The 23,507-nt window shown below is 52.1% G+C and overlaps 2 protein-coding genes across 3 annotated transcripts in view; one reads left to right on the top strand and one right to left on the bottom strand.

Annotated features, from left to right (window-relative positions):
- Positions 1-23,507, top strand: part of LOC117238090 — a 74,542-nt gene that overhangs the window by 6,828 nt on the left and 44,207 nt on the right. The gene's annotated exons all lie outside the window — the stretch shown is intronic.
- Positions 1-23,507, bottom strand: part of LOC117238078 (hemicentin-1) — a 32,176-nt gene that overhangs the window by 2,330 nt on the left and 6,339 nt on the right. The window contains exons 1-3 of one of the 2 annotated variants that reach the window (XM_033502702.1): positions 5,562-6,735; positions 1,990-3,451; positions 6-1,246 (exon numbers count right to left, since the gene is read on the bottom strand). In XM_033502702.1, coding sequence (XP_033358593.1) covers positions 6-1,246; positions 1,990-3,451; positions 5,562-5,787 — 2,929 coding nt within the window. In that variant the 5' untranslated portion in view covers positions 5,788-6,735. Of the gene's footprint in view, positions 1-5; positions 1,247-1,989; positions 3,452-5,561; positions 6,736-23,507 lie in introns of those variants that run through there. The other variant, XM_033502703.1, reaches the window with a different exon arrangement.

Raw genomic sequence — 23,507 nt, 5'->3', positions numbered from 1 at the left:
CTCACTTTCAGCCTCCGCGTATTCGCCACATTTTTGCCGATCCGCCTTCAGACACAATCTAACTCTGAGTCTAGGTTCGGTATTGAGAGATTCTAGGTCATCCAGGATACCCTCCCTTTGAGTAGGAGCGCTTCCGAGTACCTCGAGAGGCCACTCGTCGAGAATCCTCCACTGCGACTCATCCGTGGAGGAAGACGGCCCATCGAACTTCTCAATCGACGACACCAGCGATAGGCAAGTGGCGCCGACACTGATGGCTAGCATCCCGCTCTCCGGATCGTAGCTAACTCTCAACGGCGCCGGAATTTTGGCAACCGCGGTCGTTGCTGTTACCTCGTCGGAATAGTCCGAGTGGTTCTTCGTGTTGTACACTTTAACCTTGAACGTGTACGTCTGATGTTGCTCTAGACTGGTCACGTTACACGGATTAGATCGACGACAGTCCAGTTCGAGCCACTGACCAGCCGGTGGTCTAGGAACGGCGCAGTCCGGCGCTACGATTTCGTCACCACCGGGTACTCTTCTGTAAGAGACGAAGTATTTAGTGATGGGCAATCCGCCGTCGAAACCGAGCTCCCAGAGCAAAGCTACGTGAGTAGGGCCGACGTCCATCGCCGTGATGTTGATGGGTCTCTCCGGTGCGCCTTTCGGTTGCAGCCGAATGGTCGAAGTGATGCTACCTTGAGCGTTTGCCGCTCTGCAACTGTAATCTCCGTAATCCAACTCTCGGATGTTGGTTATCCTGAGCACGGATGTGTACACGTCGTAGTTGTCGCTGCTCGTGGAAATCTCGTAGTGACCGTCGCTCGATGACCCTTGCAAACTGGCCGCGTTGGTGCCAAAACTCCATTGGAACTCGGGTTTCGGCCAAGCTTGCACTTTGCACGCCACCTCGGCCGTCTCCCTCAAATTATACGCGACTTTGCCGTGTTGATGCAAAGCGATAGGCTCGTGTTCCACCTTCAACATCATCGTCGACTCGACCTTCTTGACCTCGTTCACGAACACGCAGGTGTATTTGCCTCGATCGCTGGCCACGATCTCGTCCGTTTGCGGTCGGGCATGGCCCAGGAAGCTCAGCGTTGAATTCACGGTGATCACGTTCCCGTGACCCTCCGAGGCTGTTGTAGTCACCTTGTAGAGCCTCTCATCCGCGGTGAGCTCTTGATCGTCCTTCAACCATCGAACACTTGGCCGGGGTTTGCCCTGCGCCACGCAGGACACTTGAAACGATGACTCGCCGACCCTGTGAACGACATTTCCCTGTTTGCACTTTTCGTTAAAAAATGTTGGCTTTCCGAGTAACGTTAATCGAATGAGAGAATTTCACGAGCGAAGATTCGAAGCGATACGACAGAAAAATTTGTTCGACGTCTTTCTATACTTTGAGAATAAGTACGCATCCCCGTCGTTACACCAAAGTATTGTAGGTACTTGGATGCGATCGTAGCGCACATTTAATCGTCCTCTTTGTCGTTAAAAATACAGGGAAATGTTCGAGAGAAGGGTTGAACGATCTCGCGTGATGGCCGAGGGAAGATAATTCCTGTGTATTTTTAGAAGCAAAGAAGGTAATTAAGTATTCTGTTTCTGATCGTCCACTCTTTATTATTCGTCGTATACCGTATAATTGCGATTCCGTCACGAGATGGAAGATGAATCTTTTGCCAAGAGAAAAGGGGTTTGGCCGATTTCGCGTTTCTTCCCCCAATCTACGAAATTCTCTTGCCCGCGCCCGCGTAACGGTCTCTGGATTATTTGTGAATTAACATAGCCGCCAGTATTCTAAGGTGTTCCTAACTTTTCCGCGACTTTTAAACCGTAAACTCTTAATCCCGGCTTAAAGTAGACCGACCCAATTTCCAGCCAGCATATAACGTAGCGAATGGCCCCCGATAGCATCTGAACTTTTCCGTCTTCTTGATAACCTCGAATACAAAACGCTCTAGAAACGAGAACGAGAAAATTCCAGGGAAACTGGATACTCACTTCCTGGTAACGTGTGGTTGCAACTTGGTCAGTATCTTGGGCGGTTGGTGTACGGTCAGGTTAACGGACGCGGCTTCTCCGTTGCCGATCTCGTTGGTGGCATGGCACTTGTACGTTCCCTCGCTGCCCAAGTGAACCGAGTCGATCTCGTATCTCGGGCCGGTGTTCTCCGAGGGCATCGATATCGTTCCAGACTCACCCTCCTTCCACCATTTGTACCTGGGTTCTGGATAGCCAGCTGGACTGGCCATACAAGTGAGAATAACTCTGGACCCCTCGACGGCAACCGGAGAGTCCGGAGTGACCCTGGCTGGACCCGGTTTGTGCCTGACTCGAACTGTTAACCGAGCGGTGGCTGAGTAGTTTCGCCTCTCGCCGCCAGAGGGATAGATCGTGTTCACCGCCCGACAGGTATAATTTCCGGCGTGATCGGCCGTGACGCGGCTCAGCCGAAGAATTGAGCCGAGTTGTCGAAAATCCGGTCGGCTGTCACGCAACCACTCGATCACCGTCGGCGGAGGATTTGCAGTCACATTACAGTGCACGGTCACCGTGTCCTCGACCTCGGCGATCCTCAGAGGATCGCCCTCTATCGAGACGGTCGGTGGATAAAGAACGTCCAACGAGAGGGAACTCTCGCCCCTCTTCCCAAGTCCGTTGTCCGCCTGGCAGGTGTATTTGCCGGCATCTTGGACGGTGACTCTTCGTATGGTGTGCTGAAAGCTGGTGGCCACGAAACTTCCGTCCCGCCACCATCGTACCATACCAACGATTGGTTTCGAGTCGACACGACACTCGAGGTTCGCGGTTCCATTTACCTCGACTTTCAGAGGATTTTCCGGACCCACGGTAACCCGCGGAAAGTAGTTGACATCGAGGGTTACCGTGGCATTCAACGTTTCACCGTCGCGCATAGCCCGGTTCCTGATCACGCAACGAAATATCGCTCTGTCGTCCTCTTTTTTCGGCTCGATCGACAACGTTCTGCCGGAGTGAAGAACGGCGGTCTCGTTGCCGCGGTACCATCTGACTTCCGGCTCGGGGCTGCCGCCGTTCGTGTTGCACTGCAACTCGAGCTTTTGGCCCTCGGTGGCGGACGCCGCGTTCGGCGAGATCGTCGGTGGCCCAGGCGCTCTAAGTACGGTCAGAGTGATGAACTTGCGGTGCAGGTCGTGCCCGGTGCCGCTCGCCTTCACACGGCACTCGTACTTGCCGTTGTCCCTTTCATACGATACGTTTCGTATCTGAAGATCGTATCGACCGTCCTCTAAGTTCATGAACACCTTGTACTGAGGCGATAACGCGAGACTGTCTATCGCTGCGTTATCGTGATTGTCATTGGTGTGCGTCAACCAGAAACAAGTTACGTTTTCCCTCGGTGGGGAGAAGCGACACTGCAGCTGTACGGTGGACCCCTCGTGCGTGTCCATCTGCGTTTCCTCGACGCGACCCTGTGCCGCTGCTGAAACACATCGAAACCAACCATCTCGTTAGAACTCGCGCTCCTATACACCGTTGTATATTTCTCGTCGACAGACGCTCGTTTTCTTTTCATCGCGCCGTGTGCATTTTCTCGCGACCGTTTCCCATCGTCTAATTCCGTCTCGCGCTCCAACGGTCTAATATTCTATGCGCCAGAGCTTGCACGATTTATACCGTTCGTCATCACCGAGCCAACCTATACGCGGGAATCGTTTTGAAATTTTAACCGTCGCCGATATATAACGTCCACGTATATGCAAAACGATAGGCGTCGCGACGGCCAAACGATCCGTCGCTGTCTCGTCATTGGGTCGCGTAACGGTAAAGTCACCGGTTTGACTTCTCGCTGATATCGCGAGACCTCTCTTTCTTCTTCCTCTTATTCTCCTCTTTCGCGGCTGTAACCCCACCACTACTGGGCGTTCGTTTCTTCGTTCGTTCGTTCGTTCGTTCGTTCGTTCGTTCGTTCGTTCGTTCGTTCCAAGGGATCGTTCCCCCTTTCCTTCTAACCACCTTAGCCTGCGTTATGTCAGCGTGCGTCTCTTTTCAACCTTCCTCTCTCACCTTTACCTGGTCCGTCCGGCTCCCACTCGCCGCTCAACCCATCTTTTCTCTACCTATGCACCAGTCTATATTTACGTCTGCTTGTCTCTCTATAAATCCATCCGCGCCGTTCTATCCCTCTTCGTTGCCTCTATCCCCTATCTTAGCTATTCATCGACCCATCGCAGTTTACGTTTTCCCTTCGAACTCTCCCCGCGTTTCTCGCCGTGGCTTGTTTACTTTTCGATAGCACCGTTTTCTTGCTCACGTGCCATCAGACCGACGCGACGTTCGATTTCTTTTATCGAGATACCGACTGTACGTGTACGTATTTTCCTATCTTTACTAGCACGCGTGGAATGTGAGCGAGTGTATATATACGGTGCATCGTCGAAAAATCGATCGAAAGAGCGTTGTCGAACGAATCGTAACGAGCTGCCATCGGTGTGTCGTCGGTTACCTAACGTATATTATATTCGACGAAGAAGCAGCTGCAAGGCGAGCCGTAGCGTTAACCCGTCGCTCGTATACACGGAGACACCTGTGGCAGCTCGGCTACGTCACGAAGCCTAATACCGTCGTCGCGGCGTCGTTCGGTATTTCTCCAACGGGAAGCTGCCTAAGCGAGCCGCGTTCTGCATACCTAACGAATTTACCATGACTACGCTATCGACACAGCTTCGTCGAATTTGTGTCTTTACAGCGTGAAATACGAAGAAACGCGGCTCGTAATGCCACGTTCACAACGTGCAACGAAAAAATGACGAACTCGTCAACGAACAGCGAACGAAAAAGTACATCAAAGGATCTGTTTACATTTCGTTCGTGAACTGTAATGGTGGACACGGTGCTACTTCTATTCGCAATGAGTACATACATAGCGGAATTATTTGCCAACAATTCTAGTTAATGTGGATGCGGCATTACAGCCGGCTCTACAGTACGATCTATACAACGATGCCATGTTAGCCAATTACAATTTTTCTTCGCTAACTGGTTCTCGCTTACAAAATTAATTCTTGGAACTTGTTTTGTGTAGCTTCTAGTATTGCGTATGTAAATGCACAAACGCGGCTAGGTCAATACTTGGGATTTTCGGAAAATACCTCCGCACAAGGTCGTAACTTGTAATCAGCTAGAAGAATATTTGCGTACTTCGATCTATACGTGAACGTTCGAACGTTTGTCGATAGGATTGAAATCGCGCGCAGAGTTTTCATTGGTCGAGGAGGCGAAAGGAGGCCTTCTCGGCCTCGAGCGCGGCCCAGAACGGGTTTGTTAAAAGGACGCGTAACAAAACTCGCTGCAAACTGCGACATACCGACACGGCACGTCGCGAGAGTCGCGACGCCATGCAAGGGCTCTCTTTCCAATCGTTTTCTTCGCCGGCCGTAAAATCGTTTCGTCATTCACGATGACACGATTCTCGGTAGGAAAAAATCTACCATCTTTTTCCTTTTTTCATCGAGAGAAAAGTAGGGTCGGCGAGTCTCGACGCAGGCTATAAACGAGGAACGAGTTTTTTCGTTTCTGGGGAATGTACTTACCGGGATGCAGCAGTAGCGAGGTAACGACGATAATTACCGCGATGCTCGGCAGTCGAATCCTATCCATTCTATCGGCAAAACGAATTCCACAAACGGTTCGAGTGGAACGGAACAACGAGAGGCGCAAATTGCGCGACTCCATTCGCACTGGAGGACAGAGTTCCGCGTTGCAGCGACTTTCACCGAGAAACGACGGCGGTGCGCGAGTTTTGCCAGCACGCGGCATCGATGATCGTATCGATCTTCTCGATCACGCTCGTCGAATCACCAAACAAACCACTGCACGCATAACTCGATATTCGTTCTATTCTATCACTCGTTGTTTCACTCTCGCACCTTCTCTTCGCACTGTATCTCTCTCCCTTCGTCGAAATCGGTAAAACAAAGACAACAACAAGCTTCATCGGTCGCGATTCTTCCCGAATTCGTATGCGATCGACGTTTTCGAACGAGTCACGACTACCTGGATGGTAGACCCACGCGAATTGTTTCACGATCCACTGGCTCAAAAAAGTATCCTCCCATCGTCTCGGGTGCCCGACGCTTGGGTGCTTGATGGTTTCTCACTCGAGGCGATTTCTCAACAGCGGCATGCTCGTTGCAGCAGGTTCGCCGAGAACGACGAGGCTCGCACGGTGATTTCCATCGCGAGCATCCGTCCGTCCGCGGGACAGACAAAAAAGGAAGGTTTGCGCGCGATTTCAAAACGCCACGTTGCAACCGTCCGGCCTAAGGCACTCCTTTGTTCCGCTGGTGAGACTCGCAGGTATTATGCGCGTTCTCGCGTACCACCTTCGGTACGCGGATCTTCGTTCAACCGCTCCAACCTGCGATACTCGATAGCCACCTACGTGCTCTGTCCTTCTGTTCGTGAAACTTTACTTTCCCCTGTGGTTTTCGCGAGACGGTCAGTCGATGCAAAAATAGCGAGGGACGAGCGAGGAAGCGAGGGCAACGGGACGAAAATAAATCGAAAAATGTGTCAAGATGGAGAAAGTGTACGGCGAAACGAATGTAAAACTTGCAACATGCGAATAAAGACACTGTTCTGTCCTCGGATATCGTACAAGTCCGTTTTCAGTAAGAACACTATAAGGGTAACGTATCCGTAGGAGCGTTAAAAATTTTCCAATATCAACTAACATTCACGCAAACACACTCGACAAGGGTCGCGCGACGACTGAGCTTGGGGTCGCGTAGCATCGGCGCTACCCCCCACCGGTCGGCTTCTCCCCGATCGCCGCGTCCCCCACTACGGTTTGGTGCGCGCGTAGCGCAGCGCGCAACGTACAACCGGTCGTCGTTCGTTCGTATGGATATATATGTATAGGACGATGGTGTCGGAGGTGGTGATGGTAGTGGCGATGCTAGTGGTGACGATGATGCTGGCGATGGTAGCCAAGGTGGCAGCGGCTGGACGGAAGACGAACGGCGAACGAACGTGTTCGAAGAGGACAGAGAAAAAAGGATCGGAGGGAAACGCATAGGGCATGATGAAGACGAGGCAGAATAAGGTAAAGCCATTGAGGAGAAGAGAGAAAACGATGGTTAGAAAAGGTTGGAAGCGCGAGAACAGCTTGCCCCCACCGACCTATGCGGCAGGTGGTTCTTACCGCCGTGGGCTAGGCCCAAGGGATTGCCAAACCTTCGCGCGGCCGTCTGTCGTTGAGCTTTTTCATCGGCGAGCCTGCTCTCGACCCCCGCGCAATTTTTTCTCTCTCGAAATAACCGCTAGGAACGACGAACGACGACCGAGGAATTTAACGAGGACGAACGTCCTGTTTAAGGGTCAACTTCGCGGCTACTACTCCTCAACTGGAATCGCGAGGAATCTTAGCAAGAGGGTACATTGGTCGCGAAAAGAGAAGAATCGCGACCGGTGGTTTTTCGACGGTCGAAGGACACCTCGGTGCAGCAGGTGTCCGTTTCTCGACGATCGCTCCTCTCCACCCGATTTACCACGCTACCTGCCTCTTACTTTCGGCCAGCTGCTCCTCCATCCTGCGGAATTCTCTATTTTCCTAGGAATAAATATTCCCATCGTTCTGATAGTCGAAGGATGCGTTGGACGAAAGGTGCGCGGACATATGGCTCGCGTGAAAATCGACGTTTCCCACACCCGCGCGCGTTCACGTTCACAAACCGTAAGAGGAGCGCTGAACGCGATCGAAGGGAAGATGCGAAGGATGAGAAGGGGTACGAAATGAAATCGAAGACGGGTCTCGAGGACGAGAGAGGCCGCAAAGAAGCGGGTCTCGATTCGGATGAAAGGCGGAGGACTCAACCAAGGGGAAACGTTCGTTGTTCGACGGCGATCGGTTTTCGGCTCGGGTTGAAAAATCGGGCGAGCGGTAAATGGTAGACGATCAGGTCGAAGTTTGCACGCGAGACGCGTCAAAAATGCGCTTAATTAAATGGTAACGATTGCCGTTCGCGAGCCGTTAACGAGCCTTCGTAGAAACGGTCAGCGGAATAAGCCCGGCGGAATCGTCGAAATAATTGCGGCCGCGATAATTGCGCCTCGATTCGAACGATTCCGGGTGGCTCGCGTCAGCCCCGCGGCTTCTCCAACTTTTCACCCATTGATTAAAAGCGCGCGATTAAACCCTGTGTCATTCTCAACACGTTGTAAACGTCTCGAGTGCCCTCGTCTGCGCGATTGGATTCGATCGATGGCGTTGCTTCTTTCCATTCGCGCTCGTAAAACCGACGCTCGATCGTACTAAATCTAGTAGATCGAAACGACCGAATCGTGAGTCTTCGTGTACGCGAGATCCGTCCGGCCTGGAGTTTCAAGCAAGGTTAACGGAGAGTTAGCCCAGAGAGAGAAAAAGAGAGAGAGAGAGAGAGAGAGGAAAAGGCAAGCAACAACGACGAAGTATGGTGGCAAAGAGGGCAGCCGGGCCTCGCACAGCATCCCGTGGCCGCCACGTCCAGTCACGCGAACCATTAAAGATTCAAAGCCCGGAGGCCGAGCAGATGGTCCCCGAACCGAGAAACGAGAATCGTGAAGAGATCTCTGCCAAGAAGCAACAGCCCGGACTCGGACTCGGACCCGAAAGCGGCAGCCCAGGAATTACTAGGAAGCGGCAACACCGCCGGGCCGCGGTTACGTCCTACGGTCGTGCCGGTGACCGAGAGCTCCGACCCCTTCTCCACCTCTCGTGCCCTCCGCGCCAAACGCTTCCCTCGAACACCGCCAGCTTCTTTTCTACGCTTACGTTCGACGACGAGAACCTCTCTTTCCCCCCCTCTCGTTCACCCTCTGTTAAGTCCTCTGCATCTTCTTTTTCTTCCTCCACCTCCTCCCTCTTCTCTCCTTTTTTGCCTTTCAGAACCATTCTCCCTCCCTGCCGCGTCTTACCTGACGCTCTCCCGGCACAGCGCTCGCCCGCCTCCTCTACCTTCCACCAACCTCCCAAACCGCCCGACAACGTCGCCTCCGCGATCTCGCAACACCGTCGGGGCCTCTACCTTTGCCAGAGTTGGCAACGTCGCTACATCGGGCCCCGATACCGTGCCTCAGGCTCAGCAATGCCTCTCCGCTCTCTGCTCGACTTTCTTACCGTTACCATTCTAGCACGTGCATTATCGGCGCCAGCCTTTGTTCCACGATTAAACTCGATCGACTCGACTAGCTACGACGAGCACGTCGTCCGAATTCACGATGACGCGCGGGTCGTTTCGTTCGACAGACGAGCGACACTGACGACACGGTATATATGTATACGTCGAATTGGTTCCAGAGGTCTCCTTGACGTCTCGATAAGGAGTATCTCGCGACGTGTTGATCGATGACACTCGAACGTAATTCTAGAAACGGACCGTTCTTGTTTATCCGTTCCATAAATCGTGGCTCTCGACAAAATCTCGCGGGACGTTTCCGTTCCCGGAACTCCTTCCTCCTTCGAACAGCTTAGCCCTTTACATCGCTCTACCGCTTAGGTATTATTCTTCGCTTCAAATGACGCTTCGAGTGCCTATTGAACTCTTTCAAGGTCTAATTGGAGTCTAGATTACAGGCTCTATTAGTCCCACGGTTCAAAAGAATAACCAAAGCAAAGTCGAAAACCTGTCGCAAATCTCATAGAGGATAAGCCTCCATTAGCAGGGACTCGATATTTCCTAAGCCGGTACCATTTCTTTGTCTCGTCTCCGCAATAGGATAGAGCTCGGTCCAGGCGCTAAACTGGCCAGCTTGGTCGTACCTGACTTCTCCCTCGGTTCGCGCATCGCAACGGCATGGAAGCTACTTACGTGCAGCTCCGAAGTAAGTATCTTTGGAGAAATACCGTGAGATATATAGAACGCGTCCACCCACGCCCGTGAATACGACTGTCGCGTAGTCGCTTTCCCTGAACACTACCGTCCCCGCCTTTCGCCGACCTTGGAATTCCTGATTCTCGAGCGTCGCTCGTCCACCGCCGACACGGGTAGCCGCTTTCTGCTCGAACAAATACGAGGTTGCAGCGTCGCCGGAGTTTACACGATGCAATGGACACGCGAGGTTGTGCGTACAAGACGCGTATACCGCTAGGCCGATACCGATATCGGGTGGACCCGTTCACGGCCGCGAATGTATGTACGCGGACATATGTAAGTATTGTGGAAGGAACGGTCGGTGTCCCGGTTCGGGCGTTAGCGTGGAAAAAGAAAAACGACGACGTGGTCGAAGGCACTGGAAGAGGTCATGCACGACGGGTGGCGCGAGAGAGGAGAGGCTGAGTAAAACCGCATGGCCCCAAGAATGGCAGCGTGTAACAAGAGGCTCTTTCATTTCGTGGCCGCAGATATGGCGGCCGGATCGGCGACAAAAACTTTTTTTTTCTCTCGTCGAGTTCGGAGAAGCTGAGAGAGCGCTTATCGCACGTACGACGTCAAGAGCATTCCTGGATACTGTCTTGGCGAACGAGCGCCACATACTGTGTGCAGTTCGACGTGGCGTTAAACGACGAACCAAGACGAGGGCGGAAAAAATGGGGCGCGCGGCGAACGTGTCAGAAATGAGATGCAGTGGGGGGGGGGGCGGCGAATCGTCTACACGCGCGCCGACCGTAGTCGAAACTGTCGTTTACGAAATGAGAAAGAAATGTAAACTATGGCCGGAGAACCGAAGGGAAGGTGGAACGGGGGGACGCGAGGCCGATAAGAAAGAACACGTGCCACCTCGTTAAAACTCGTCTAGAGACCGGATATCGCAGTGGTCAGGACGTTCTGTTACTCGGTAGAAATAACAGTGGCTGCTGTTTTGGAACGAAAACCGCGCAAATCACGGACCCTGGTTACAGCCTATATTTGTAGACGAACCGCGACGGACCCCTAGGGCGACCGGAGGGCCACGGAGGGCCGCGGAGCGAAAGCGACCGGCCAACCGAACCAACAGACGGCAGGAACGCCGAACGGACCAGAACGAGAGAAGAGGACGGAAAGGTCTTGGGTTCAACGTTTCCTAAGAGAAGATCGAAGCTAAATTTAACCCTGTTCGCGTCACGGTACGCCAGATACCAGAACAGCTTCCACACAGAACACCGTCAAAATTCTCTTTGATTGGCGTTGTTCGATCGATGCTCTTTCTACGTAAACTCGGTAGCCGTAGGCGCGACAAAAACGAGACACGGTAGTATACGTAACTGGCTCGAAATGCGTCTTACCGCGGCGAGCTCACGACGCGACAAGACGGGGGAAAGAAGGTCACGTTTCCGCGAAAAGACGACCTACTCTACTATCTACTATCAATTCCCGTTTCCACCTCTCTGTCCTCCGCGAATTATAGTTTCTATTTCGTTTCTACACATATGGAGAACGAGAGAGCAAGAGAGAAAGACGAGAGAGAGAGAGAGAGAGAGAGGTCTTGGAAAGAAACAGTCAACAGGATGCGCGATCTAAACGAAGGGAAATATAGATGGAGATATTTCGATAAGAAAGTCAGGACAATTAAATAGTGTTGAGCGATCCACTTGAAAGAGAAAATCTCTGCTCTAGTGTTCTTAAGCAGGAGTCAAAGTCTGGGCATGTTGAGCCAGAGCGATAACAGCGGCTTTCATTCGACCTGCGATAAGGTGTCGCACCATGCTAGGTTTCTTACGCCTGGTGGTATTGCTTACCACATTTCCCGCCTCGTTTATCTTTCCATGATTGCTTTTTTCTATAACACCGTCGCCTCTCGATCGCCTCTCGGTCTCATCGAAACTTCCGTCGAACGTGAAACGCGACGTCGTGACGCGCGGCACGGGATTCGCAGCTCATCCTTCCGTAAAACAACGTACTTTTGTACACACGTCCATGGTATGTGCGCGTACATCGAGGGACTTGACGTCGTCTTCCAACTCCCAACAGCGAAGGAGCGTGGGATACATTGGAGAGCGTATCACGTGTCCTCTGTGCGCGTTACTACGCGCAACACGCATCGCGTACGAGCCGTGTGTATGCGTAATGTACGTAGCGCGCGTATCTCCGCACTGCTGCGTGCCTACGTGCCTGTGTGGCTGCGTGCTTAGAGAGCCCACTGCTCCGAAGGTTTCCTTTGTGTCCCCTTCACAGCATTTTTTCCTCGGTGGAGAGTGGTCGAACGTGACCGAGCGATCTAAACGGTCTCGACGTCAGGACCGGTGGTTGTTGTTGGCACGCCGCTGTTTTGACGGATTGCCGGAAAAGTAACGAGCACCAGCAGGGTTTACGAGCGTAACGAACTCGCGTTTCCCCTCCGACGAACGGGAGAAACAACGAACAGGCTAGGACAATCGGGGCTGGGAAAAATTCAGATCGTTTCCGCGTACGGATACTTACACGGTCGAAACCTTTCGATTCACGTCGCTCGATTGTTTTATCGTCGTTGCTATTGTTATTATTATTATTATTATCATTGGAAAACAGGGAAGGTATCGCAATTAACGATAGATAGCGTACAAGGCGAGTATCTTCGACGCAGCGTACAGGCGAAACAGTGATCAGAGCTATTCTGTTTCTCTCGTTGCTCGTTAGCCGTGAAAAAGCCATCGGAGCCAGCTAATCGTGACACGAGACTCGCATTAACCAAACGCCACGCGATCGAACGAAGAAACTCGTGCTACGGCTCGAACGACTCGCAACGAGGCTTTCGATAACGAAACGAAACGCTGACTCTATTCTAGAGCATATTACCTAACTTAACTGTTTCGTTCGAAGCCAAGCGTACCTCAGCGAACTTTGTACAACAAACTCCAAACAACAAAGTGCATTTTTAAAACGAACCGTGGCCGATGTGTCGCTCGTAAATCTGTTTAGAGACACGCTGTGATCGAGTGGTGGAAAGAGGAAAAAGGAAAAAACATAGTTTCGGGAGGAAAAAGAAGTAGTTCACGAGTTCGGTAGCCTGTCTCGACGCGATGACACGAGAATACATGGCACCTCGCGCGACGATTTATCATCGAGGAACGCGGAGATGCTCGCCTGCCTACATAGTCTCCGATTTTTCGTCTTTCTCTTCCTCGCGGAGCCACGTTATCGCTGAAACATCTCTGACCGCACGCGAGCCACGTCCAACGATCGATTTCCCGATTGGAAAACACGACGCACCGTGTTCAACTATTCCTTATCGCGACTGTTCCTCCGCTCCCGAAACTGTACCGGTACTCTGCGAAACTGTGCGAGAAGTTCGCAGTTCGCCGGCGGCACCTGTTGCACGGATTTCCGGCACGTTTTCCGCGTGCGTTTGTGCGCGCGCCCTCGTGCACGAATGCAAGAGAGAAAAACAGTGGCGAGGAGGAACGAGGAGGAGAGCGGATAGCGGATGCATCGTCGCGCGATTAACCAGCTATTTTTTACTACGTTACGTCACACTTTTTGACGCGTGTTCTGCTACGAATCAGCCGCCATCGATTCGATCTAACGCGATTTCTAACGTTATTCGGTCGTGCCTCGTGGCACGAGATAGAAATTCAGTGGATATTAAGATCGGCTCTCGATTGAGTGGCGAAATAAGAACCGAAGGAGAGGCAAAGGGAGAGGGGGGGAATTCGCGATATTGGGACGACGTAAGCAAGTACGCGCGAAATCGATGGCACTCAAGATCGACCGTTATCCGGGATTTCCTTGACGTGGAGGAAACGCGGCGAGGAGCGAGTGGAACGATCGCAGGCTGTTGCGTGCGTGTATACGTGCGACGAGGTGCGTGGAGAACCGAGGGTCTCGCATCTGCGAACCAGTCACACCGGTCCCACTTCTCTCTCATTGGCGTAGCAGCCGAGTTTTCCGAACTAAATTGCCTGCTAGCGAGTAGCGCTGAACGCGATTCGCAAACGGAGCGATTTAAAGGGCTTCGGGCGAGAGGCACACCGATCCACCGATCGAGGTCATAGTATCGTATCATTAGTCCGAGAAAGCCCCTTTTTTGTTTGCCCGTTTACGTGGAATCGAACGGGATTAAGCCAACTGTTGGTTAACTGTCGGAGTAATGCAACGTCTACGAGTAATTAATCGTCCAGGTTGGAGGTAAATTTAATCGTACGAGGTAATTGCCAGATTATACGAGATCACTATGCTTAACTTTGTCGCCCGGGACGATCGTCCTCCTCTATTTACAATGCTTAAGGAAACGTTTGCTAAACGACGAAGATTCCACACGACGATATTAAAGGAAACGATACCTTCAAACTTATAAGCGATCGATCTTGATTCTGCCTGCATAGATCTTTCCATCCAGCATGGCAAGAAATCTCGAATCATGCTTAAATCCAGCGACCTTCGAAATCGGCGCGTCGTTCACCTCGAGTTCCCTCGTTGCATGGTAGCATGGTAGGAATCGCACGATCACCGAGCACAATGCGTCACGAGTTGCCCTGAATTTTCCGAGTGAATCGCTTCTCACGTCGAACGGAAAAGAACGCAGGTTCGGTCGACTAAGAAGGCAGAGGAAAAGCGTGAAGAAGCAGTGTATTCCTGCTCCAAATACAAGCACTCTCGTTCCATCATGCTTTTAAACGAACGAGGATGGATTTCTCGCTGACGTATTTTTTTGACGGACCACTTTTTTGCATGCAGGAAAATGCGCGCTATATAGTGCAAGTCCGTGGCCCGTTGTTGCTTCTTCTTCCTCTTTGGACGACAACTTTTCCCCGGCTTCTCCGAGGTTGCAGTTTTTGTCCGCGTCTCCGTTGTTCGTTTCTCTGGCTCCGGTCCTCCACCAGACCAGTTCCCCGATGTTTTTGCGAGCGTACAGGGCAAAGCCTGGCTCGAGACGGAAAATTCCTGATGAAAACTGAAAATTCTTGGCTTTGCGCCATTGGATTCCAGTCGAGCCGGTTGCCGCTCCTACCCGCCGTTATCTACTGTCTCCCTCCCTCTCCTTTCGTCTCCGTTTATCCGCCCCCTTCCTGTCTCTAGCCTTTCTCTTTCTCTCCGTTTTGTTCCTAACCTATGCCTCTTCCTCTTCGCTTCTGTTTCTCCTCTACGCTCTTTTTGCCGTTTCCCTCTTGTACCTCCGTTCCTCCGGAGACCTTCCAGTCGACGAAATATACCTTTAGCACTCTCGACTACTCTCGGGTCCCGCACTAGCAGTGCCTCTCGTTGTTGGTGGTACGCGTGACTCAATTCCGTCCGATCTTTTCGTTTTGGCTTTTAAACGGGCTAATCGATGCGCGTTACTTTCGCTGAATTCCTCATCCCACCTTTTCCTGTTCCGTAATTTCCTATCCGATCGCCAGCACTTGGGCGAGGATCGCGAATGGGTGATGAAGAACTTTGAGGTCTACCGGAAAAACTGTGAGATCGATGTCCTTCGAGGTTGGACGAGAACGCAAATATCTCGTCGACGAATATCGGTCTTCCTCGACGAACGAAAGTTTTTCGATCCAACGGTAGTGAGAACACCGGTATTTGCTTGCCAGTACACCGGGAGCACTAATAGCGGTTAAACGGCCGGTTCTTAGCTCTCCAATTGCAGCCTTATGGAATACTATCGAACAGAGTCCTCGTGAAAAGTCTACGTCGACTAATTGTTCCCCGCGCACCACCATCGACACTCGGCTATTACGAGCGTTGACCCGCTCGATCGATAGGGTCGCGGCCAATAACGCTAAGCTTCCCGATCATCGAGCCACCCCGTGATCTCTGCCAATGCGGTTTGAGAAGAATTCTAGAGGCTGCGAGCGAGGAACTTCTCTTTTCAACCGCGATTCTATTCCAGGAATCGAACGAACAACACGAGCCACTGTGTTCGAGCACGATCGCTCGCCGCCAAGTGGGCCTGCGTCGGTTTTCGGCTTCCAAGAAGGAAACGAAAGTACATATAGTGGATCGCGAGCTTGCTCGATACGTAAGAGAGATCGTGTTCGACGCGCCTGGTTCGTTCACGCTTGTTCTTTCACCGTGAGCTCCTTATTTATGGGCATTGCATTCGCATAGTTACGCAATCCGGGTGTTTATGGTCGAGTAACGGCACAACTTACTAGGCCAGTCACTACTCGGCTCCGTTGTAAACCCGTCTAACACCACCACAACTCCGTCTTCTAAGTCCAGGCACTGGTCCTGAACTTTTCCTAGTCGTGCGTCTGGCGGGTAGCCTCGCGCGATATCATCGGTCGAGGCAGCTCGTTTTTATAAAGCAACGTACCGCGGACGGTGGCTTCGCGTAAATTTCAACGGGAGCTCACGTTACTCCATCGTGGGGCGCTAGGAAACTTTCCGACGAGCTTTTCTCATCGGGGTGTTGTTGCGCGCGAACTCTGGGAAAAAATGAGATGCAATGTTGCTTCGCGTCCGAGGCGAGCGAAGGATCGTTATGCTCGAGCACATCCACCCGCCAAAGAAGTTTATCCCGGCTTTTCCTTGCGAGCGGGAGGAAAAAACGATCGCGAGCGCGGATTAAAAGAGTGGCGTGGGCGTGGAAGGGTGGAGCGCGCGGGGACGTAGATACGACGAGAAAAAGAGAGGAAAAAGAAAACGTGGACGCGAGGAGCCAGCGCAGCCAGCGTAGGAAGACGACGAGGCAACCGTCCCGAACCGGGCGGGCAATATCGACGCGGCGAACCGTTCGGAGCGGCACACCGCGACATACGAACGAGCCGAGTAAGCTCGATAAAACTAGTTCTGTCGAATAGCTCGAGGATATAGCTGCCGTTCGGACCCTTTGTTCTCGTTTATCGAGCTATTCGCGGCCGGTCTCGCGGTCGCGACTTTCCGTTGAGCTCCAATCCGCCCGATCGCGTCATTCTCGACTTCCTCCGGTTGAGTCGTTAAGACTTCTTCTTCTTCTTTTACTTCTTCTTCTTCTACTTTTACTTCTACTACTTTCACTTCTTCCTCCGTTTCTTCACCTTTGTTCCGTCAACTTTTCCGATAGACGAGAAGAATACGAACAAGAGACGGTTCACGCCTTTGCGCGTCCCTATGCCGGAGGGTGTGAGTTCGAGTGTGAGGCAGAGGGAGGTTGATAGTGGCGGGTGAAGCACGAGAAAAGTTCCGAGTGCGTGTCGTTCTCTCAATAAGGCGAAGGACATGGCGCTTCCCTACGTCTTCCGTAAACTCGACGAGGAAAAGGGAGAGAGGAAGCGGAGAATCGGGCGGAGCCTCCGCGAATGCTCGTGTCTCCAAGGCCTCCAGAGGCGACGAGCGAGAGCAAGAACGTAGGAAAGTGTTTATCCTTGAGATTGGACGTTCCGGGAGCTATCCTCGTAATCCCCTGGTGGCAATCTCGTAATCCTGCCGTATAACTTCGCCCCCGCTACTCTCGATCTCACCGTCCACCGATTCGCCAAGACGCACCTTGACTATGAGGCCAGGGATATCTTATCCTATTTTATCCGAGATTCGGGGCCATTGTGCCCGACTCGATATTTTTCACTCGTTTTTTCGCCCGTCAGCTCCGACGTCCTTCCTGTCTTTCCTCGAATGTTCCCCTTCGAACACGTTTTCCATTTCTCTCTCTCTCTCTCTCTCTCTTTCTTTCTCTCTTGCTCTTTCGTTCTCCATATGGTGTAGAAACGAGGTAGAAACTGTAATTCGCGGAGGACAGAGAGACGGAAACGGAAATTGAGGAGTCAGCCGTGGATATCGGAGGAAAACGCGTTAATCGTCCCGAGATGAAGCTTCCGCGTGCTTCTGTGAAGAAGGAGGGTCACTCGAGCGAACGACTTCATCGCCGGTTAACTAGATACTCCGGTGTCTCCCTCTCCTAAAACTGTGGCGGCCACTCCGACTTAACGAAAGGTAAACTTCTCTAGCAAGAACAAACTTATCCGGGCCGCTTTTTGTCCCATTCCAACATGATCTTCTACCCCGTTGAACCGGTCTTCCGTGCTGCTTAAGAAACACGGTTTCACCCTAATCGACTCGTTCCGGGCGACCCATCTACCCGTCACGATCGACTACGGCCGACATTTACTTGACGTTGCTCGTCCCGATTCCAACGTCTTACCACAGCGGAACGGTATTCCGTCTTCGTCTGTCGTGTTCGGTCATACGATCGACGTTAGATGAACAAATGGAACACGTACTAGCCTTCCTCGGTCTCCCGACGTATTCGCCGCGAATCAATAAGGCGAATCACCGATATTATATGCATAAAATTACGAGTTATTATCCGGTACCAGCGAAGGGACAGGATTCCACTTTCGCATCAACGAATAATCACCGTCTGGCTGCAACTGTGTGGGTTAACACACGAACGATGAAGCAATACTTCCACGAAAACAATCATCCGATGTTTTTCGAATAATCGATAACCAGACCCGGCGTGTACGAAGATAATGGTAATGTTAGTAATATGCAACTTCCAAAATTAATAATCAGATTGAAGATCCGAAATTCAATGTTCCATCGGGTGTATTAATACGATATTCGCCTCCGTTAATGCAGAAACTAATCGTTACTGTTAAAATCGGTAATCTTTTTAAAACGTCGTCCAACGAAACACGCGACATAATATCGTTATCGCGCACGTAGTCCGCGGGTCGGAAGTATGGGTTTTCCAACGAGCTTTAAACCCACTTCCGGTTCGGCGTACGTGCACGCGCGGATTGACGTCCAAACATCGCACAGCGGAGATTTAGCGCGACGCGGGATCGAGGGAAGGCATAATTCGATATCTCGGCAGAGACGTTTATGTCAACTAACTGACAATGGACTCTTCGTTAGATTACCAGCTCCGGTAAACGTACTTGTCGGCAGATTATACCGGGGATTAAGCTAAACTTTGTTATTTCGCCTTGCATCCTAGTCTCCCCTTTCGTGTTCTCCCTCTACGAGCGATGCTCTTAATTTAACGATTCCTCCCCCGCGACTTTGTTCAAAGAAACCGAACCCTCGTTACGAAAACAGTCGGACGCAAACAATTATGGAAATTACCGATCGTTTCCATAAAGGGTGGCTTGCCCGTTCAAAGAGAGACGTCGATCCTTTTAGCCGAGATCGTCGAGGACACGCGTTACCGGATAATCGGAGGGAACCACGCTTCCTCGCAAAAATCCCTGGGAGACGTTTAGCCGGGCGTTTAAAGGGCGACCTCGTTTCCCACGTCTCAATTCGGTCTTTCAGTCCGACTCGAAAAAGAGTTCGCAGCCGTTACAAAGATAGCGGTAACTGGATTTAAACGATCGGTGGCCGATCGATAAGGTACGCGCTCCAAATCTCTCAGGCAACCGGTCGCTTCGAGTCGACGTCAGCCGACGTCCTTTGAGAGCGTTCCCGGAAACTTTTTTCCCTGGCAGGGAAAGAAAAAGAAAGGTTAATTCTAATCGTGGCAACGTAAACGAACTGGCGAATAAAGGCAAAAAGAACCGAGCTACTTTCCGACCCCGCCATTCTCGACCCACCTATCCTCTGTCACCGTTCTCGCTGCCTCGACATTTATTTTCCCGCACCGTCTTCTGCGGGTCTTCCGTGTTTACCGTACGGCCTCTCCCTGGGCTTTTTTCTAAGCTCCGTATATCGTATATCCGTTTTCGCAAGCTCGCGCCCTGTTGTCAGACCCGCGTAAACTGTTCGTCGAACTTTCGACTAAGCCCCGAAACGAGACGTATCTTCCGCGATCACCCAACTCTCCGTGCTGCTAACGATGTCCAGAGGCTAAACCACCGAAAAACGGCGAGCCCTGCCATGGTCTCGACGAGAAACACCGCGGAAGTTGCACGAAATTAGAGGTGAAGCGCTCGGGAGAAGTGGGAAGGCCTGTCCGATGTGGAACGGGAAAAGGGTGGAGCGTAAAAAGGAAGCCAGCGGTGGGTCCGGTGGAAAAAGTTTGAAAAAAGCGAGCAGCACGGGAGAGAGAGGTCGGAGTAAAAGCTTGTTTCTGGCGGCATTCGCGGGTGCTGCTCGTGGCATTAATATGCATTTCGTATCGTTACGGACGAGCTTGTGGAACCGTTTCCCGCGTCCCTTCAGCTCGCGTGTATCGCATCGCGGATCAGCGGGAGGCTGTTTCTAGTTAACGAATCGCGGCCTTCGCTCGCGAGAGGAACGCATGACAGACGTTCGAGTGGTACATGGCTGATATCGTGGTAGAGATGGTAAACGAGCGAAATAGAATAGATAAAAGAGAGTTCGCTCGATGGTGGTCGGCTCGTTTCGGGCGTCACAGATCGTGCACAGACGATCCCGTAGGGGAGCAGGAGGCATGAGGCAGGAAGCAGGGGCAAATGGCAACCAGAAAAGCAATTCAATCTGGAATCGGCAAGATAGAGGCTAACCGTTGCGGCTGCGCGTCCGTTCCATTACCGGTTTACGGGAAGAGAAAAAGGAACAGGGAGCTCGACGGTGGCAGCGGAGGCAGCGGAGGCAGCGGCGACAGTGGTAGCCGGAGAGTGGTTGCAATGCCACGGTTTGCCACGACGCACGGCTATTGTCACGGATAATTGCACGGCTAGTTAGCCGGCTACGCGAAGCCACCTCGTAAAGCCCCCACCGTCTGCGAGACCGAGGGACGCTATCTCGTTTCCCTCTGTTAAGAAATTTTCTTGCAACGTTTACGCGCGGTTTATCTATTCGCGTTCTCCGCTGGAGATTCGCAGGGAACGGCTTGCTTCCGCGTGTTGCCCGAGCGTAGACGGGAGAAGCGACAGAAATCGTTTGTCCCTCGTGCGCGATACCAGATAAGCCACCAACACCGATTCTATTTGTTGCCGCTTGATTCTAAGACGAAACAAAGGCGCGCGTTCGCCCATTAGTCGGTGCCTCTTGTGGAAAACGAAAACGACGCACGCGGATTGCAGAAACGAGGAATCGGTGAATGGCGTACAGAGGGCACCTGCGAGCGCCGCTGCATAGGTAATATCGTCTAACGGGGCAATGCGGGATAATAGAGGAATTAAAGTTACACCACGACGCGATCTCCTTCGAGCGTAGCCAAGGCTGATGGTTTCGCCTTACGCGGTTTCCGAGAACTATGCGCCGCAACGCGGATGGAATTTCCTCGGTGTATCGCGATCGTTGTCGACGACGACGATACAGCGGAGAACCTCTCCTCTGGAAATCCCGAGGTTCTGTCATGAGCATCAGCTTTTCTCGTCGAGGACAGCGCGCGTACGCGTCGCGGATCACGGATGAGCTGCAAAGCAAAGGGAAAAAGAGAGAGAGAGAGAGAGAGTCAAGAAGGACGGATGGAAGAGAAGGGAGAGGAAAGCTTGTTCCTTCGGGCTGGAATGGGAAATGGAGGTTTTGGCTGATAGGAAAACGGGCGCACAAGACGCGAGCGCTCGGTTACGCGTTTCCGATCCTTAATGGGTTTATACAGGCAGTAGCATTCTAAGTTCTCCGTCTACGTAATTCGAGTCGGTTTAACAAGTTTTCGGAGACATCCGCACTAGTTGAAAGTACGATCGATCCCTGGCGTATACACGTCTTTACCGATGCTCTCTGTGTATCGCGGCGTTTCTACGCTCCGAAAGAGGCCCGAAAACGTTTTAGCTTTCGGTTCCTAACATATATCATTGGGTAACGCGTTTCACGTGCTCGACAGATGTTGCGCGTACAAGCCGCGCGTTTTGCCGTCGCACGTTCGCTCGTCGTCCTAGTCATCGTCGTCAAGGGACGACTATTTGCGTTCGACCCGTGCCGTTTACGTCACCGTGAAACCCGATAAAACGAGAAAATAGAAAGAAACGGATAAAAAAGAAGAGAAAAGGCCGACATACGGGTACAATTTGGTATTAAATCGAACGAGCCCTCGCGTCTATGATACGAAGCGCCGCTTATCCCGATACCGCGAGTGCATCGAAGCGGACCGGAAAGCATCGCGAAAGGACGGAACGGTTAATGCTCGGGCATAAATATCGAGGCTCTAATTACGTCGACGAGCGTGCACGCGCCGCACATATACCGGGCATATTCCCATCGAATTCGTAATTATGGGCTTAATTGAAAACGTGCCGGCCATTCTCCGTCAGCCGGTCCGCGCCGTTACAAACGCGCTACCTCGTAATTTCTAAAAACAAAACTCTACCGTTTCTCTCTCTCTCTCTCTCTCTTTCTTCCGTCGCGCCTCCTCCTCGTCCTCTTACTTCCGTTCCCCTACTCTCGCTCTTTCTGTCCCTCTTTCTCTTTCATCCCCCCCCCCCCTCGATGTTTCCTCGACTATTTCGCACTCGACATGTTCGCGAATCGCGTCGCGACACCAAGCCATCCCTATGTACGATACACGAACGATGACCTCGATGGAAGTTACGGTACCGAGACTGCTACCGTGGATCGCAAGACCGGCCGCGAGCACCGCCGCACGGATTCGGGTCAACCGAAGCTGAACGAACTCACGAAACGCTTCGAACGCGCCAACGTTGGCTCGCCACGCACGACGCTTCTCTCGATCAGCCGCGAACGCAAATCGGAATGGCAAACGCGAACTCGCGGTACTCGCCGATTTTTCCGAAGCTGCCCCTGCGACGAAAAAACACGAATGCAAAGCGACGGCCGTGTAATTTATATCCGGGAACCGAGCCAAGAAGCTGCCGGTTATCCCTCGGATCTCGTAAATCTCGGCGGAGCTCGTGTGTGCGCGATCGGTGGAAACACCAGGCTAGTTCGTCTGGCTTGTCCACGATTACATCCGTTTCGACGGATAGGAGGATCGAGTACACGCGTCGCGATGCAACGTAATCGACGCGCTCGACGAGCAGCTCGTGAGAACGGCCCGTTTGGGTTAATGGCACTGGAGGAAACGCGCGAAGTCGAGGGTCGTTCGTTTTTTTCTCTTTCCTCTTTTTTCTCTCTGTATTTCGCGTCCTGTCGTCGGTGTTTTAACGCGTCACCGAGTCAAACGTCGAAGACGAGAGACTGTTTACGCCGTTGAATAGATTTCGAAAAAGAGTGAAAAGCGATCGAGCGATGGAATTTTACAGCGAGTCGAATAGAAAAAAAAGCGGAAACGATCCTTTCTGGCATTTTTTAATAGTAAGCCCCTTGGAAGCGGCGCGAGTCGGATTCTCGTCCGAGGGAGGATGGAGCGGCCGTTTCGCAAGAAAAACGAATTCCTGGCTGTGTATAAGTCGATAACGCGAAGGGAGGCTACGTCCTGTGGCGGAGCTTAGCCGCGTCGCTTATAGGTATATCGTAGTCTTTGATCTTTAAAAAGAATTCAATTTGCCTGGAGATTGAACCAGGGTCACTGAACCGCGTGCAAACGCCAATCGTTCTTCCCGAGTGCACAGGGGCTCCTACCGTGCCACGGATCCACCCCACCTCGTCACTGACGGCAGAGAAACCGACCGTTTTCCTTGAAAAACCGTTCCATCGAATCACCCGTGACCTGCTCCTCTCCTTCGTTTTTCATCCTGTGACCCCGTTTCTGTGTCTTAATTGAAAATGAACATTCAACTACCCTACTGGAGCGCGGGTCCCTTTACCGTTCGTTAGCGGCTCAGAAAGAACTCCGTCCGTAGATTCTAACACGATCCGACTCGATTTGAAAATTTTGAGAGGCGCCGAACGACGGACGAAGCTCGAGCGAAGAACGTGCGATCTTCTTTCAGACGGTGTCCACGC

Source organism: Bombus vosnesenskii, unplaced genomic scaffold (assembly GCF_011952255.1).
Source record: "Bombus vosnesenskii isolate JDL3184/JDL3185 unplaced genomic scaffold, Bvos_JDL3184-5_v1.1 scf7180000013431, whole genome shotgun sequence".
NCBI classification, from domain to species: Eukaryota; Metazoa; Arthropoda; class Insecta; order Hymenoptera; family Apidae; genus Bombus; species Bombus vosnesenskii.
Note: the sequence above shows the minus strand (reverse complement) of the source record. Positions and strands in the feature narration are given on the sequence as shown.